Raw genomic sequence first — 18,867 nt, forward strand, 5'->3', positions numbered from 1 at the left:
TGAGACGGAGTCTCGCTCTGTCGCCCAGGCTGGAGTGCAGTGGCGCAATCTCGGCTCACTGCAAGCTCCGCCTCCCGGGTTCACGCCATTCTCCTGCCTCAGCCTCTCCGAGTAGCTGGGACTACAGGCGCCCGCCACCACGCCCAGCTAATTTTTTTGTATTTTTAGTAGAGACGGGGTTTCACCGTGGTCTCGATCTCCTGACCTCGTGATCCGCCCGCCTCGGCCTCCCAAAGTGCTGGGATTACAAGCGTGAGCCACCGCGCCCGGCCAAGTTATTCTTATATAATATGCTAATTTATGAAAAAAGTTCCACAGAAATTAGAATTAACCTTATGGGGAGTGGAAAGATCAGCAAATACCAAATGGCGAGCCATCTCCCCACACTGGGGCTGCCAGGGAACAGAGAAATACGCTTCTGAGGTGCCCAACTGCCCTCCTACTCGGAAGTTCATTTGTGAGTCACTAAGACCAGGCAAACAGACATTAAACAGGGAACCGGTTCAAATGTAATGGAGAGAACCGTGGATTCAAAAGAACTGAGTGTGAATCAGGGCTCTCTCTCCCAGTCCAAGTTCGTCCCCAGGAGCATCGGTAACTCACAAAACAGCCCAATGAACAGGGAATCATGCAGATCAAATGCGGAGGGGCATTCAGTGTGTTCTACTGAGGCCAGCCCAAGGGACAAGCTTACTAGGGAGAGGAATGCCCAGAGCAGAGGGTCAGTGAGGGCAGGGGAGATGGGAAGAGGGAGAATCAGGGCCCTCTGAGGATGCTGGAAGGGGCAGGGGTGAGTCTCCACCACCCAGAGTGCTGGGCACCTGCAGTCACATGAGCAACATCCGACATCTTGTAAAATAAACAATATGGGAAACTTACTTAATATTGAATTTTCAGTTTTGAAAACAGTTCTTCTTATTCCCAGTCTCATTGTTCCTCCCAAATTGCCAGGGTTGTGCTCAGGCATATCAATCACCTTAGAAAACAAAACAAGTCCAGTTTTGCCATCTTGTAAAAATGTCATTTCCCAAATTTCAAGCTTTACTTTTAAAGGAATGATCATTGGGTAAGCATGGTCCCTAAACTATAACATTTGATCAGTCTTTCCAACAATCATGTTTAAATACAGGCATGACAGGCCGGGCGCGGTGGCTCACGCTTGTAATCCCAGCACTTTGGGAGGCCGAGGCGGGCGGATCACGAGGTCAGGAGATCGAGACCACGGTGAAACCCCGTCTCTACTAAAAATACCAAAAAATTAGCTGGGCGTGGTGGCGGGTGCCTGTAGTCCCAGCTACTCGGAGAGGCTAAGGCAGGAGAATGGCGTGAACCCGGGAGGCGGAGCTTGCAGTGAGCCGAGATCGCGCCACTGCACTCCAGCCTGGGTGATAGAGGAAGACTCTGTCTCAAAAAAATAAATAAATAAATAAATAAATAAATACAGGCATGACATAGACACACCGCACATTGTACTTCCTTTCCATCTGCTTCTCATCTTTCACTTAAATCACTTATAAAACAATGCATCAGGAGCATCTTGATGATGTCCCTCCTGCCATTACTCAAACCGTCAGTTCCAAGTAGTCCTCAGACTTCAGGATCTGGATTGCTGAGGCCTCCCACTTTGGTGTTCACATCTTTCATGATAACCCTCTTCCCACTGCCCAGTGCATTCCCTAAAGATTTTCCATAAGCAAATCTATCAGTACTTGTACTGTGGAAAGGTATACCAAAAGAACCTATTTATAGAAAACCATTAGAGTGATTCCAAAAAAAGAAAGAAAGAAAGAAAGACAGAAAAGAAAAGAAAAAAAGAAAAGAAAAGAAAAGGAGTAGTATCATCCAGTCTAGCACACTCTGTAGGTCAGAAACTTAAGTGGCACCCTTGATCACTCCCTCTACCTCATAGCCACTCTGTCAAGTTCTGTGGATTTATCCCCTCCAGAATTCCCACATCCATCCACTTCTCTCCAGCCCTCTCCCAGGCTACAGCAATGGCTCACTGACTGGCCACTCAACATTCCCATGGCCCCAGCACACCCTACCTACTGCAGGCAGAGTGGTCTATTCACACAGCAAATCTTAGTGCGGCATTTTTCCTGCTTGAAACCCTTGACCTCATGGTATCAGGCCAGCCTAACCGTCCAGCCTTATCTTATATTCCCTGCCCCTCTCACCCTGAGTGCGGGTTCTTTGAGTTTTTCAACTGCATCTCCATTCCTCCCACCATGGCGACTTGGCCCACGCTGTGCCCTCTGCCTGGACAATCTCCTCCCATTCCTCTGCCCTCTTTTCCTAAATGAAACCATCCTTAACCCTGAAATCTTAGCTCCACTATCCAACATCAGCCACTCCAGGAGCTGGTATTTCTGGGAGCCATAGCCGAGTCAGGGTCCTCTCTCTGTGCCCTCACAGAACGAGGTTCTTCCCCATCCCTGCCTTTCTCTCAGTTTGTGTCTGGCGAGTGCTTTGTGGGAGAGACAGTCAATCTTTGAGAGCTGGAGTGGCTTTATGTTTATGATCACAATCACACTGCAGAAATTGAGAAACAGGTGATTTTTATGAAAAGCCTATCCTGCTGAGTCTCATAATTCATCTGTTTTCTCAGTTCTGTTCACTACGATCTCATGGTTTCATTTCATCTTCTTTTTTAAAGTTGTTAGAACAGACTACATTTGGGTGAGTCGACCTGTTCTAATGGAATTGCCTGAGCTTCCCTCTCATAAAACCTTTCATTTGTTGTTGTTTTTTTTTCCCCATACTGTAATTGTCACATATTGCTCTACAGGAATCTTTGACAACTGGAATTTTCTGAGGTAAAAAATTCCCAAGAAAATGTCTGATCTTATCAGTGCCCCAGAACTTTCCGAGCCATCTGAACCCAGTGTCCCAAGCACGCTCCAAGAGTTACTTCAGGGAAAGGGTGGAGAAGAAACTTGATGACCTCCCTTGTTAGATGGACTGCTCAATTCTCAAGTGCTCTTGGCCTTGGCATCTTGTTTCTATCTTTGGTTGGCTAATTATGGCTAGGTTAAGTATTACTGGAGTGAGGCGAGAGAGGGCATTCGCTTCTGGCTGATGAAGCTGAGTTGCACATAGATGCCCGGCCTCTCTATGTATTCTCTAAATCAGGTAAGACTGCCCTACCTGCCACAGATTCAGAAGTCCTATGTGTATTCAGAGCCTCAACTTCCATTTAAGTTTCAGACAACCTGAACCATCTAGGCAGACTACAGGGATAACCTCCCCTAATTTCTTGATAGAAGTGCACTACGACTCTTCAGTCTTCCTCACTGTGTTGGGTCCCAATACCCAATACCCAAGAAGAGTCTTTACATGTAGTTTGTTCAGTTACTGGCAAGGTTGGTATTCAAGAAATATTCTGGTGCCGGGCGCGGTGGCTCACGCTTGTAATCCCAGCACTTTGGGAGGCCGAGGCAGGCGGATCACGAGGTCAGGAGATCGAGACCACGGTGAAACCCCGTCTCTACTAAAAATACAAAAAAATTAGCCGGGCGTGGTGGCGGGCACCTGTAGTCCCAGCTACTCGGAGAGGCTGAGGCAGGAGAATGGCGTGAACCCGGGAGGCGGAGCTTGCAGTGAGCCGAGATTGCGCCACTGCACTCCAGCCTGGGCGACAGAGCGAGACTCCGTCTCAAAAAAAAAAAAAAAAAAAAAAAAAGAAATATTCTGGTATGAAGCATTGAGATTAGAGTAAAATTAGCCAACTAAGAACAGGAGGCCAGGTACAGTGGCTCACGCCTGCAATCCCAACACTTTGGGAGACCAAGGCAGACAGATCACTTGAGCCAGAAGATCGAGACCAGCCCGGACAAAATGGTCTCTACGAAAAATACAAAAATTAGCTGGGTGTGGTGGCACAGGCTGCAGTCCTAGCTATTCAGGAGGCTGAGGTGGAAAGATTGCTTGAGCCTAGGAGGCGGAGGTTGCAGTGAGCTATGATCACACCACTGCACTCCAGCCTGGGCGACAGAGCAAGACCTTGTCTCAAAAATATAAAGAAAATAAAAGAAAAAGAACAGGAAACCTGCCTTACTGCTTACTTGGGATGAACTTGACAAACACTTGAAGACCAGAAAATATTTCCAAAAGTCAAGTGTAGGGGTGGGAGGTGGGGAGAGAAGGAAAATGCAGTGGGCATAGGGGCTGCCTAAGAGCATTAAAAACTCCTTCAACAAAGTGGGAGAAGTCTAAAAAGTCCTCAAAGAATACTATGAGATCATTTAGCAACATGGAGACAAACACCAGGAGAAAGAGCTAGAAGAAGCTAAAGAGTGGGAGTGAGGATTAACGACTTTGTCATTATAGGCTTTTCAGAACTGTTGGCTTTTTAAACTTTGCACATAGTATTTTACTAATGAAAATACAAGTTTAAGTCATCAAGAGTAAAATGTAGTATTTAGGCCTTACACTAGGGTATCAGTTCACATTATCCCTGCTGTTTTCAGAAGTAATAAACACTACCTTCTCCTGAAATGATAGCACAGAAAGAAAATCCAAGGGGTAAATGATTAAAATATGCTAGCGTAGGAACCGGTGGAGAAGCCAAAAAATGCTAGAGAAGAGGTGGGAAGCAGGTGAAAATAGGTCTCCAGTACCAAATGTTGCCCTGAACATCAGTGAAAGGAGAAAAGCATCACCATCGCATACTCAGGCAAAGAACGCTGCCAGGCAGCAGCTGGTGGAACCCTAACACTCAGGAAGGGGAAGGTCAGGGCAAGGCAGAGACTATGGTGCCCAAGCCTGACACACCAGCTGCCTTGCAGAGTTATCAGATGATCCTACAAGCTGGATCCTACAAGATGATGATGGGTGGCTGCCTCTTGGGTTATAAGTGTCAGGCCTCTGAGCCCAAGCCAAGCCATTGCATCCCCTGTGACTTGCACGTATACACCCAGATGGCCTGAAGTAACTGAAGATCCACAAAAGAAGTAAAAATAGCCTTAACTGATGACATTCCACCATTGTGATTTGTTTCTGCCCCACCCTAACTGATCAATGTACTTTGTAATCTCCCCCACCCTTAAGAAGGTTCTTTGTAATTCTCCTCACCCTTGAGAATGTACTTTGTGAGATCCACCCCTGCCCGCAAAACATTGCTCTTAACTTCACCGCCTATCCCAAAACCTGTAAGAACTAATGATAATCCACCACCCTTTGCTGACTCTCTTTTCCGACTCAGCCCACCTGCACCCAGGTGAAATAAACAGCCATGTTGCTCACACAAAGCCTGTTTGGTGGGCTCTTCACACGGACGCACGTGAAAATAAGCAACCTGATTCAGCAGCAAAAATGAACAAAAATGTCTTTGTTCCTTGCATTCCTTCCACTAAAAGCCTGAGAGACAGGAGAACATCACAGTTTCAAAACATATCTATTGTATTGTTACTGGGGTGGTTAAAGAAAATAATCTCAAATATGCTTTAGATTTAACACCAACATTTCCAAAATACTCTAGATTTTTGCATCTGAAAGGAAAACGCATCTTCCATTGCAAAAGGATTGCCTTTACTTCCTCTAATTCAGCCTGAATACTGGCTGTCATCTGATCCCCAGATCTGTCGCCTCTTGGAACTGAGCCATATAGCATGAGAAAAATAAAAAAGGATCAATACGTGATAAAGCTTTAGAAGATGTAAAATCAGCATGTAAGGATAAATATGGCACTAATTAACCTTTACTGATGTTTTCTGCAGCCCACAATAAAAGTGTAATGAGTTCAAGACTTTACAGTATCCCAAGTGCCTTAAACAACAAAGTCTACAGGAGTTAGGTTCTCTTAGCAACAGTGAAATTCCTGACCGGACCTACCTGACCTACCCTGGTAAGCCCAGCTTTCCTTTTGTTTCTCATCTTTGAATATTTCACCTGGAGACAAAGGGAAAGCCTGCTCACCAGCAGCTATTTCTATTTCCAGACTCTTAAGTAACACACAGCAATTTCCTCTAGCATTTTTTTTTTTCCACTTTGTAGCATCGGGGTTTCATCATGTTGCCCAGGGTGGTCTTGAATTCCTGGGCTGAAGCAATCCACCCACCTCAGCCTCCCAAAGTGCTGGGATTATAGGCATGAGCCACCACGCCCGGCCTCCTCTAGTATTCTTTACAAGTATTCTCCAATTCATTCCTTTCCTACTGCTCATTAGGTTTTCAAGCCTGATTCTGATTTTGATTCTAAGTCATATTCAAGTTGTACATAAAGTATCAAGCACTTTTACATCAGCATTACTTTCCCTAATGTTGGGTTGCACTGCTAGCTCCAGCAGCCTCCATCACTACAGACTAAACCTAAACTCTTCTGGGTGGCTGTCAGGTCCTACCTCACACAGGAGCCTAGACTAGCCATGCCCTCCTCGTGTATTCTAACCTGTAGCTTCTACCTCAGCTAGCTGGGGCCATTGTCAATGGCACCTCCACTCTCCTACCCACCACCATCCTACACACAGACCGCCTCCTTTTCTACTTTTCCCAAGATGCCTTCTCCCTCCCATTCCTCATGCTTTAGGGGCCCCCTCCAGTTCCCCTTACTGCCTCATAATTAATGCCATTGTTATGCTCAGCCTACCAAATAAATAACCTATACATTGTCAATTCATTTTCAGTAACTCATTGTAGGAGACTGAATAACGCCTTCCCCACCCTAAAGATATCCACATCCTAGTCCCTGAAACCTATGAATCTGTGGCAAAAGGGACTTTGCAGATGTGATTGAGGACTTTTTTTTTTTTTTTTGAGACAGGATCTCACTCTGTGTCTCCAAGGCTGGGGTGCAGTGGCATGATCACAGCTCATTACAGCCTCTGACTCCTGGCTTCAAGTGATCCTCCCACCTCAGCCTTCCAAGTAGCTGGGGCCACAAGTGCATGCCACTATGCCCGGCTAATTTTTTGGTATCTTTTTTTGTAGAGATGGGGTTTCGCCATGTTGCCCAGGCTGGTCTGGAACTCCTGGCTTCAAATGATCCTCCAGCCTTGGCCTCCCAAAGTGCTGGGATTACAGAAATGAGCCACCATGCCCAGCCTGTAAATTGAGACTCTCGAGAAGGTAAGATTCTGGATTATCAGGGTGGGCCCAGTGTAACCACAAAGGCTCTTAAAAGAGGAAGGCAGGAGGGTCAGGGTCAGAAAAAGGGATATGACAGCAAAGCAGAGATCAGAGAGACTGGAAGATGCTATGCTGCTGGCTTTGAAGATGGAGGATGGCCATGGGCAAGTGGCCTCTAAAAGCTGGAAAAAGCAAGGAAATGGATTCTCTCCTACACCCTCCAGAAGGAACACTGCCCTGCCAAACCACTTTATATCTCTGACTTCCGATGTTTCAAGCCACTGTGTTTGTGGTAATTTGTTACAACGGCCATAGGAATCTAATACCGTTATTTACTACAAATGTGGGGAAAAGCAAGAGAGATCACATTGTTACTGTGTCTGTGTAGAAAGAAGTAGACATAGGAGACCCCATTTTGTTCTGTACTAAGAAAAATTCTTCTGCCTCGAGATGCTGTTAATCTGTAACCCTAACACCCCAACCCTGTGCTCCCTGAAACATGTGCTGTGTCAACTCAGGGTTAAATGGATTAAGGGCTGTGCAAGATGTGCTTTGTTAAACAAATGCTTGAAGGCAGCATGCTCGTTAAGAGTCATCACCACTCCCTAATCTCAAGTACCCAGGGACACAAAACACTGCGGAAGGCCGCAGGGACCTCTGCCTAGGAAAGCCAGGTATTGTCCAAGGTTTCTCCCCATATGATAGTCTGAAATATGGCCTCGTGGGAAGGGAAATACCTGACCGTCCCCCAGCCTGACACCCGTAAAAGGTCTGTGCTGAGGAGGATTAGTATAAGAGGAAGGAACGCCTCTTTGCAGTTGAGACAAGAGGAAGGCATCTGTCTCCTGCCCGTCCCTGGGCAATGGAATGTCTCGGTATAAAACCCGATTGTATGTTCCATCTACTGAGATAGGGGAAAACCGCCTTAGGGCTGGAGGTGGGAAATGCGGGCAGCAATACTGCTCTTTAAGGCATTGAGATGTTTATGTGTATGCACATCTAAAGCACAGCACTTAATTCTTTACCTTGTTTATGATGCAGAGACCTTTGTTCACGTGTTTACCTGCTGACCTTCTCTCCACTATTATCCTATGATCCTGCCACATCCCCTCTCCGAGAAACACCCAATAATGATCAATAAATACTAAGGGATCTGAGGCCGGCGGGATCCTCCCTGTGCTGAACGCTGGTCCCCTGGGCCCCCTTTTTTCTTTCTCTATACTTTGTATCTCTTTCTTTTCCAAGTCTCGTTCCACCTAACAAGAAACACGCACAGGTGTGGAGAGGCAACCCACCCCTTCAACAAACAGCTTTAACTTCCTCTATTATTTCATAAATGCATCTCCTCAAATAAATTAAGTGTAGGCTCATCAAGCACAAGGATTAGATCTATTTATTTTCCATCTCCACTGAGGAGTTCGACACAGTGTCAAGTTCAGATCAAGTACTCAATAATGGAATCCTCAGTGTTTTGTTTTTTTTGTTTTTTGTTTTTTTTTTTTTGAGATGGAGTCTCGCTCTGTCGCCCAGGCTGGAGTGCAGTGGCACGATCTCAGCTCACTGCAAGTTCTGCCTGCCGGGTTCACGCCATTCTCCTGCCTCAGCCTCCTAAGTAGCTGGGACTATAGGCGCCCACCACCACACCCAGCTAATTTGTGTGTGTGTGTGTGTGTATTTTTAGTAGAGACGGGGTTTCACCCTGTTAGCCAGGATGGTCTTGATCTCCTGACCTCGTGATCCACCTGCCTCAGCCTCCCAAAGTGCTAGGATTACAGGCGTGAGCCACTGCGCCCGGCCTGGAATCTCCCAGTGTTTTAAGTGTATTAAAAACTAACAGAGGAGACTAAGGGATGGGTCAGTGGGCCACAGAGTAGCAGAGGGGGTGTCTGAGATATTCATGGATGTCCCAAGTTGCAGGTGAGTCACTTCAGCAGACGGGAAGGCAGGGGTGGTGCCCTACTCAGAGGCCGAGTACACACTATGCCCAGTCCTGCCTGACAGAGTGCTGCCTCTAACCTGAAGCAGTTTCCAGTTTCTGGCTTCCAACCTGTGCTGCTGTGTCACCAAGTAGTGTGAGAATGGAATCTACAATGAGGAAATCAATGAGCAGTCCCATAAGTACGTATGTATTTTTCCAGTCTTTTAAACTTGTTTTTTTCCCCACCAGTAAAAGAAGGCTGCTATGGTTTGAATGCATTCCCCAAAGTTGATGTGTTGCAAGCTTAATCCTCAGTGCAACAGTGTTGAGAGGTGGAACCTTTAAGAAGCAATTAAGTTATAAGTGCTCTGCCCCTATGAATGGATTAATGCCATTATCATTGGAATGGGTTAGTTATCATGGGAATGGGTTCCTGGTAAAAGGATGAGTTCAGTCCCCTTACCTCTCTCTCACCCATGTGATGCCTTCCACCACATGATGACACAGCAAGAAGGCCCTCACCAGATGCCAGCACCTTGATCTTGGACTTCCCAGCCACCCTCCAGAACTGTGAGGAAATAAATTTCTCTTCTTTATAAATTAGCCAGTCTCAGGTACTCTGTTATAGCAGCGCAAAACAGACAAAGGCCTATATCATTTTCATCAGGAAAAGAACTTTTTTACACCTCAGAAAAAGAACCTTCTTATACCTCCAGATGTAAACATAACACTTCCGTGTGATACTACCTGTGGTCCTCATGTTAACATACAACGGTTGTCCTCAGAGAAGCCCTTCTCCTGGGAGGTGCATGTGGCATGGTGGTTGAGGGTGCAGGCTGGGCCTGAACTTGAATCCCAGCTCTACTACTGACCAGCAATGTGACCTTGAGCAGGTCCTTGGATGTCTCTACAGACTGGGGGGACCAACAGCATCCACTTCATAAAGTTGCAGCAAGGATTTAAGGAGGCCATGGGAGTTGGGTGCCTAGGTCAGCACACTGCCCATGGTAAAAATACGCCCTCAAGAAGCACAGGCTATGGTCAGGAGACCTCTGGGAACTCAACTGCTGAAGGTGAGCATGGGCTGACCCAAAAGACGGTGAGCCTCACAGCCCAGGCAAAGGTTGGAAGTGAACTTTGTCTGAAGGTCCAGGGAAGGTAGACACCAGGTGAGGTGACAAGCGAGCTATACTTTCTGGGAAAGTAGCATTTGAGTATTCAAGGTCTCTTTTAAACTTCAGGATCAAAGATAGTAAGAACCCATGGATAGCATTTCACACCCATTTTGTTTCGCAGGGACCAGGTACTAACACTGTACCCTCTTCCCGAAGGTGCTTTTCAAGACATTCCATGCTGTCACCTTCAAGCAGAATAACCCACAGAAGCCTGTGGTGCCCAGAGCTCTTAAAATATGTTACCCCTGGCTTTCGTAGGAAAAATTAAGTCTGTCCAAAGATCAAACAATTGAACAGTGAGATGATAAATAACCTTTGCCTCTCCATTTTTCCATTACTACCCTTGTGCCTGTCATTTTCCCCCCTTCTCTAGTTTCAAAACGCACTCTTGTGAACACACCCTGTATTTATCACTTGTGTCCATATATTTTTAGTTAATGTTTCACGAGAGTATCTATTAGTGGATTTTTCATGTTTCCAAGTGCAAGTTTACCCTCATGCTTTTAAGTCTATGGGTAAAGAGAAAAATAAGAGGCAAGAGATGTGACTGGTAGAAGTGAGCAAGTAAAAACTTAAGAAGCCCCACAGGCTGTTTTTCAAGTTCAAGTTTTGCTAGCATTCACTACAAATATAAATTCTAACAATAGGCAGCATTGGGCCCATTCTTTTTTTTTTTTTTTTTTGAGACAAAGTTTCTCTCTTGTTGCCCAGGCTGGAGTGTAATGGCAGGATCTCAGCTCAACGCAACCTCCACCTCCCGGGTTCAAGCAATTCTCCTGCCTCAGCTTCCCGAGTAGCTGGGATTACAAGCATGCACCACCACGCCTGGCTAATTTTTGTATTTTTAGTAGAGATGGGGTTTCTCCATATTGGTCAGGCTGGTCTCGAACTCCTGACCTCAGGTGATCCGCCCACCTCAGCCTCCCAAAGTGCTGGGATTACAGGCGTGAACCAGTGCGCCCAGCCGCATTGGGCTGATTCTAATCAGAAGTTGTCCCTTGAAAGAAGAGATCTGTAGCCTAAAAGACTATTAACCAATACTGCTCCAAAAGTTTTTCTTAGAGATAATTTTTATATATACATACACATGTCATATGTAATATATGGGCGTGTTATATAGAACATGTTATCTTTCATCCTATATCGTTACTAAGATGACATATAGTTATTAAAAATCATTTCTTCAATACAGTTGCAAAAAATAGGCCAGGTGCAGTGGCTCATGCCTGTAATCCCAGCACTTTGGGAGACTGAGGCGGGCAGATCATTTGAGCCCAGGAGTTGGAGACCACCCTGGGCAACATGGCAAAACCCATGTTGTATTTTTCTACAAGAAAGAAATAAATAAATATATATATATATCCGGGCATGGTGGCACATGCCTGTAGTCCCAGCTACTCGGCAGGCTGAGGTAGGAAGATCACCTGAGCCCACGGAGGTTGAGGCTGCAGTGAGCTGTGTTTGCGCCACTGCACTCCAACCTGAGTGACACAGTGAAGTGGCCTCAAGAAAACAAACAAAAAAACCAGATGCAAGAAATATAATAAACACCCCATTTGATTTTAGCTCACAAGTGGTAATTTGAGAGAAAAGATGATTTAAGATGCTATTCAACAATTGGAGAGATTTGATGTGGGCTATGATAATGGCATTGTGGTTACGTAGGAGAATGTCTTTGTCCTTAGGAGACAGATGCTGAGGTGTTCGGGGGGAAGCATCTGGATGTTTGTAATTGATTCTCAAATGACTCAGGGGTGGAGGAAAGTATCTGTCCAGAGAAACAGAAAGCAAATGTGGAGATGTTCGCAATTAGTGAATCTAGTCGAAAGGCAGACTGGTGTTCATTGCACTATTCTTGCCACTTTTCTGTAGATCTGAAATATTTTTTAAAAGATGTTTAAAAAAGATAGTTCTTGTTATGATTAAGCACAAAAGCCTACTTCCTCCCAGGAAAACAGAACATATGTGTAAAAACACTGGCAATTTTCTAAAATCTTGATTAAAATGCATTGCCAAAATCAGAATATTTTTGTGTAAAATCTTATAACTAAAAATAAAATGCCTGTCTTTACTCCAACCAGTGAGTTAATACATATTCTATATTGGTGCATAGCAAAGTCAAAGAATCCATAACAAAAACAAGAAGAATATATACAAGACAGCAAAGACACATGGAATGATAAATGCTCAAGACTGGCGGGAAGCTTTTAAGGAATTCTATTAGATTTCCCATTTGTTCTCCAATGTAAATAAGGCCCTAGAATTTTAGAGCGGAGAAACATCAGGGAGAAACACAGTCCCAATAGTTCAGTCCTCAGTTTGTAGGTGATATAAGGCAGAGTCAGAGAAAATTCTGTAAGTATGGAAGTGTACAAGTGTTTCAAAGCTGTAAAGTGCTCTTAAAATCCACCTGAAACCCCTTCCTGTGAGTTACAATCAGCATTAGATCAATGTCCCTTGGAAATGTCCTACTTATTTCATGGAACTCTTTCCAGTAGAAATCAATTTCCTTGGCAATTTTAAATCATGGCAGGTCCAAAAAGTTTGAAGTATTTCCAGCTGAACAAGAGTAAGTCGAGTGTTCTCACAAGTTTTTCGAATGATAACGAAATATATTTGGTAAGGAAAAGGATAATGAGAAATAAAAAGTAGACATAGGACCAACAAATAATGAAAGAGCTGAAAAAATGACCATGTTACTCAATATTGATTTGCCAAATAAAACCACAAATTATTGAGTATCTTCTTTCCACTTTCCTGCTTCTGAAGCAATACTTCCATTCATTCATTCATGTATTCAAATATTTAAGCTGCTAATATGTAAAGGCATCAGAAGGACTTCAATGGCCATACTGTAATTTTTTCAACTATGTAATACTGTCCTTCTATGACAGACAGGATCTCACTCTGTCACCCAGGCTGGAGTGCAGTGGCACAATCATGGCTCACTGTTGCCTCAACCTCCCAGGCTCAAGGAATCCTCCCACCTCAGCCTCTACAGTAGCTGGGACTACAGGCATGTACCACCACGCCTGGCTGATTTTTTAAATTTTCCAGTAGAAATGTCTTGCTGTGTTGACCAGGCTGGTATCAAACTCCTCACCTCAAGCCATCCTCCTGCCTCGGCCTCCCAAAGTGCTGGGATTACAGGCATGAGCTACCGCACAGGGCAGCATTTTTTTTTTTCTGGATATGAAGAAAGTTATTTTTTAAAGCCTAAATATACAACTAAATTGAAAATAATCCTCTAGATCTAGGCTTTATGAAATGTGAACTGTGAGCAAATATAATTCTACATTGGAGGGAAAATATAATCTCAGGGGGAAAAAAATCCAAGCTTACACTTAGGACTCTGAACCATGAAGCAACTGTCGAGATGGACCTTTACTGGATCTTGCCCTTAATTATCGGGTTCATGCAGTCTTAAGCCCTGGTTTCAAAAACCATTAATAATTACCCTTAAATGGCCAACAAAAGGAAATTTTCATAATCAGGGTGGTGTGCCTGTAAAGACTATAAAAGTCTCATGATTCTGCTCAGCTCTTCAAACTCCTCTTTGATTCTTCTAGCTGTTTCACTATTGGGCGACCAGGTTAGTGTGATTTTGGTACTACCTAGAGCTCCTTCTGTTTGCATTAATATTCTGCTTCCTTTTAGAATGGTGTGAAAGATAATAGTCTGGAGAGAAGGTGAGTTTATGCCATCTGGAGATATTCCCTGTAACTTAGAAGCTAGAAGCTGTGGTCAAGTATTCTTCAAGACCACAGCCTGCAGAGTGCAGATCAGGTACATAAAAAGTGAAGAATGTCATTAATTACTAATAAAAATGTTTGGCTCCAGGGACCATCTCCTAACAAATGTACTCTAAGAACAGACATTTAACATACTATCTAAGATGTCTTTTTTTTTTTTTTTTTTTTTTTGCGACGGAGGCTCGCTCTGTCGCTCAGGCTGGAGTGCAGTGGCATCGCACTTACTGCAACCTCCGCCTCCCAGGTTCAAGCGATTCTCCTGCCTCCTTCTTCCAAGTAGCTGGGACTACAGGCACGCGCCACCATACCCGGCTAATTTTTGTATAGAGACAGGGTCTCACAATGTTGGCCAGGCTTCCAAGGTCTCGAACTCCTGACCTCAAGTGATCCATCCTCCTCGGCCTCCCAAAGTGCTGGGATTACAGGCGTGAGCTACCGTCCTCGGCCTAAGATGCTTATTTTTAAAACATGTTGGCAGTTACTGGTGCTGTTCCGACCCCGACATTCTCTTTTCCTTATTCTTCCCCATTTATGCCAAGGAAATGGCCCAATGGCACTAAAATCCTGCAGACAACCCTCAGCACAAAACTCTACTTCAACTTTTTGGTAAGTTTATTTTTTTCCCAATTTATAGGACACCAGAATGAGTACTAAAAAGTCTCCTGAGGAACTGAAGAGGATTTTTGAAAAATATGCAGCCAAAGAAGGTGATCCAGACCAGTTGTCAAAGGATGAACTGAAGCTATTGATTCAGGCTGAATTCCCCAGTTTACTCAAAGTAAGTGGCCATCCGCAAAGCCCGCTTAATGGGACTGATGGTGGGAGTAGAGGGAGGGAGGGGAGAGGACTCTGGTAGAGCCTTATAGGGACCGTTGCTTGAGGGAGGACACATGCAGGTGGGGTTTCTTCCCCTTAAGTCAGGCCACATTTCAGAAGGCAAGCTCTCAGAAAACAAGGGCCAAGCCTTCTATCCCTCCTGCAGCCTCAGCACAGGACTCTGCAGGACTAACCATGATAAATGGAAGCAATGCCAAGCTATGCCTGAAGACCCACAAGTCACCAAGCAAACCCACTAAAGCCTTCAGCATGGATTCAGTACTTCTGTGCCAGGCTTTAGGAAAACAAAGAGGACTGCAAAATAGTGTTAGCTGGCCTTGGACAGGCTTCATTTTTATATGTAAAATCCCTCAACAAGACCAACACTTACTTAGCAGTCTGTTAGGAAAACCCACTGACAAATTGCCTTGTCAGCACTCATTTATATTTCAAAAGCATTTAAATTTGTGTTCGTCACTTAAATTTGTGTTAATGAGGCAACCATGCATTTCTAAACAACTTCCAAGAAAGGACTAAATTTCCTGGGCCATAAAGTTTCACATCAAAATCACCCCAGAGTTGTCAAAATCAAAATGCATTCAAGGCAACAGAGTGCAGAGAAGAGCTGATCCTCCTCGCTCCAATATACAGTACTTTCTTTCCTTTTGCTAAAGAAAAAACTGACTCAGAACACTTGCTAAAGATGGTAAGGCAACTTACTCCAGGAGGGCCATGGCGATCCATATAGGGACCACTGAAATGGGTTCTTGCCATGGGGAGAGAGATTGGGCTCAACTCCAAAAAGGGTAAGTGGGGGTTTATGACCATGGAGCAGGGTGGGGGGCCAGTGGATAGAAAATTACCAAGGAAATATCCAGGATAAGGAGTTTCTGGCTAAATTGCCTTGATAGGATTCTAGCTGAAGGCAGGCCAGGTGATCAAATATTAAGGGTAGTCAGGTACAAGGACAGAGAGGGAAGCCCAAGGTTGGGCCTAGTCAAGCAGAGGACTCAAACGAGAGAGTCATTGTCATTTTGCAGTTAAAAACCATCTTCACAACCGAAGTGACTATGCACTTGTTTCGTATGACTCAGTCACTATTTAGCTCTAACTTCAGGAGAGAACATTTCTTCAAATATTTTAACCAGCTCTCCAGATTTTAACCAGAAATATCCCTTCTGCCAATATGACAATTGGAAAGACTTCTGTTTTTAATACTAAAAAAGAAAAAAAGCTGAATTCAATGACCCCATAATCTGATATTTTCTCATTTTCTTATAGTTGAAATATAGCCGGGCGTGGTGGCTCACGCTTGTAATCCCAGCACTTTGGGAGGCCGAGGCAGGCGGATCACGAGGTCAGGAGATCGAGACCACGGTGAAACCCTGTCTCTACTAAAAGTACAAAAAAATTAGCCAGTCGTGGTGGCGGGCGCCTGTAGTCCCAGCTACTCGGAGAGGCTGAGGCAGGAGAATGGCGTGAACCCGGGAGGCGGAGCTTGCAGCGAGCTGAGATCGCGCCACTGCACTCCAGCCTGGGTGAGAGAGCGAGACTCCATCTCAAAAAAAAAAAAAAAAAAAAAGAAATATAGAAGAACTTGTAAAAACAGTTAAAGTCACTAGCAGAAAAAGGGACTTTTTAATTAAAAAGCAAAACAAGTTAGTGAAAAAGTTTAAAATTTTAAAAAACCCTTTATTTTTTTCTAAAAGGAAGAAAAATAATCATCTAACAGGAAAGCCTAGGCCATGTACTCAAACAAGTTGTTTCAAAAGGTAACATGGGTAACTTTTTCTATACTTTATGTCTTTCCTACAAAAAGTACGTAAGACATAATCTGGAACAACGTAGGAAGACTAATGGTAAGTTCTGAAAGTCTACTTACATGTACCTGATTATATTTCCATAAGGTTTCCATTACTAAGGTTTTCCGCCATACTCTGTTTACATATATCATCACCATGTGTGGTTTAGAATCTAGTAAAGGCTTCAGGAAAACAGTGTTTCATATTCATAAATCAAAGGCTGAATAAGTAACTTACAGTTTGGTCTTGTAATCAAAGCAAAGTGCTAAGTGTTTTTGTAGGAATCTTAGGGGTTAAAATATATCTTCCATAGAGATGTGTTCCACAAAATTGTCAATCTACTTAGCACTACTGAACTGTATGCTTAAAAATGATTAAGAGCGTAAATTCAATGTTATGTGTTTTTTACCACAATTTATATATACATATATATAATATAGTCTAATTTGAAACTGACAAACTGAACTGTTATTTCAATCGGTTTTCTAAGTAGTATTTTGCACAGATAGACTCCTACCTGAAAGTCCAAGTAGTAATGGCTTTAAGATTAGAGTTTTATGGTAGAGACAAAAATTAAGTCCGCTTAAGACACTGCAGGAAGTTCAGTAGTCAAAAAGCCTGCACACGATCTCACATGGCATCTCAAGCAGTGGTTCTCCAAGTGTGGTCCCAGAGCAGCAGCATTGGCACCACCTGGGAAGCTGTTGAAAATATAGATTCTCCAGCTTCAACAACACAGCAAGACCTTGTCTCTATTAAAAATTTTAAAAAATTAGCCAGGTGTGGTGGCGTACGCCTTTAGTCCCAGCTATTCGGAAGGCTGAGGCAGGAGGATCATTTGAGCCCAGGAGGTGGAAGCTGCAGTGAGCTGTGATCATGCCACTGCACTCCAGCCTGGGTGACAAAGCAAGACCTTGTTTACAGATTCTCAGGCCCCACCCCAGGCCTAGTGAATCAGAAACTCTGGAGGTGGGGCTGGCAGTCTGTATTTACCAAGGTCAGCAAGCCCAACGTGTGATTCTGATGCATGCTAAAGCATGGCAACCATTGAGCCAAAGTCATTTTGCATAGCTCAACGTTTGGGAAAAACTGGGTGGTGGTTAGTTAAGGGGTTGAGCTCTGGAGTCAATGTGTGGACCCCAACCCCTCTGCTAACCAGCTGTGGACCCTCAAGCAAGTGACTGGCTGTCAATGAGCCTGTTTCCCCACCTGTAAAGTAGATCTCCCTCATAGGGTGATCGGAAGGATTACAGAAGGAGCCCTCCCAGCCTGCTGCCTCATGTAATATGTCAGCCCTAGCCCTGGAGCAGGAGACAACCCCAGCTCCCAGGAAAACCTTGGGGCAGCGGTCCTCAACTGTTTGTGTGCCGTGGGCAATCCAGTGAAGCCCACAGATCCCTTCTCAGAAGAATGTTTTTAGAGGCATATAGAAAAAGACCCAAGAGGACATAAGAAAACAACTGTATTAAAATACACATTGTATTAAAATAACAAATGTGTGATATGGAGGACAAAAAGGTAGCCAGTTCTATGACACGGAGCAACACAACAGCTAAAGCTGGTTTCTCTCTGTTAGCTGTTAGACGCATGTCACTGGAAACCTGGGCTGCCTTCTTGGCACACAGACCCAAGGCCTCTAATTTCTGAGAACGTGTAGCAGTAACTGATTCATTTTTTCTCCCCTCCCTTCTCGTATCCTTTTTTATCTAAAACAGGGTCCAAACACCCCAGATGATCTCTTTCAAGAACTGGACAAGAATGGAGATGGAGAAGTTAGTTTTGAAGAATTCCAAGTATTAGTAAAAAAGATATCCCAGTGAAGGAGAAAACAAAATAGAACCCTGAGCACTGGAGGAAGAGCGCCTGTGCTGTGGTCTTATCCTATGTGGAATCCCCCAAAGTCTCTGGTTTAATTCTTTGCAATTCTAATGATCTGGCTGTAAGGTTCAGTTATTATTAATAAAGAAATTATTAGACATACCTTACTTTGCTAAGTAAGTACTGACCCTCATAACATAATAGACTTGAAAGTAACCTTAGTCCGATTCAACTAATTCTATAGATTTAAAAAAGAGAGGCCGGGCGCGGTGGCTCACGCCTGTAATCCCAGCACTTTGGGAGGCCGAGGCGGGCGGATCACAAGGTCAGGAGATCGAGACCATCCTGGCTAACACGGTGAAACCCCATCTCTACTAAAAATACAAAAAAAAAAATTAGCCAGTCGTGGTGGCGGGCGCCTGTAGTCCCAGCTACGCGGGAGGCTGAGGCAGGAGAATGGCATGAACCCGGGAGGCGGAGCTTGCAGTGAGCCGAGATCGTGCCACTGCACTCCAGCCTGGG

The 18,867-nt window shown here is 44.4% G+C and overlaps 2 protein-coding genes across 2 annotated transcripts in view; one reads left to right on the forward strand and one right to left on the reverse strand.

Moving 5' to 3' along the window:
* CTPS2 (CTP synthase 2) overlaps nucleotides 1–18,867 on the reverse strand; it is a 113,907-nt gene that overhangs the window by 47,042 nt on the left and 47,998 nt on the right. The window contains exon 12 of the mRNA XM_032756631.2: nucleotides 880–976. Coding sequence (XP_032612522.1) covers nucleotides 880–976 — 97 coding nt within the window. The remainder of the gene's footprint in view (nucleotides 1–879; nucleotides 977–18,867) is intronic.
* S100G (S100 calcium binding protein G) lies at nucleotides 14,553–18,347 on the forward strand. Its single transcript, XM_032756633.2, has 2 exons — nucleotides 14,553–14,687; nucleotides 18,243–18,347. The coding sequence occupies exons 1-2, from the start codon at nucleotides 14,553–14,555 to the stop codon at nucleotides 18,345–18,347; spliced, it is 240 nt and encodes a 79-aa protein (XP_032612524.1).

Source organism: Hylobates moloch, unplaced genomic scaffold (assembly GCF_009828535.3).
Source record: "Hylobates moloch isolate HMO894 unplaced genomic scaffold, HMol_V3 SCAFFOLD_7, whole genome shotgun sequence".
NCBI classification, from domain to species: Eukaryota; Metazoa; Chordata; class Mammalia; order Primates; family Hylobatidae; genus Hylobates; species Hylobates moloch.

What these genes read in the sequence shown, in the direction of transcription:
- S100G (XM_032756633.2), top strand. Translation starts at nt 14,553, where the DNA reads ATGAGTACTAAAAAGTCTCCTGAGGAACTGAAGAGGATTTTTGAAAAA. An exon ending in AATTCCCCAGTTTACTCAAA is followed by an intron (nt 14,688 to 18,242) that starts GTAAGTGGCCAT and finishes TATCTAAAACAG; the next exon opens with GGTCCAAACACCCCAGATGA.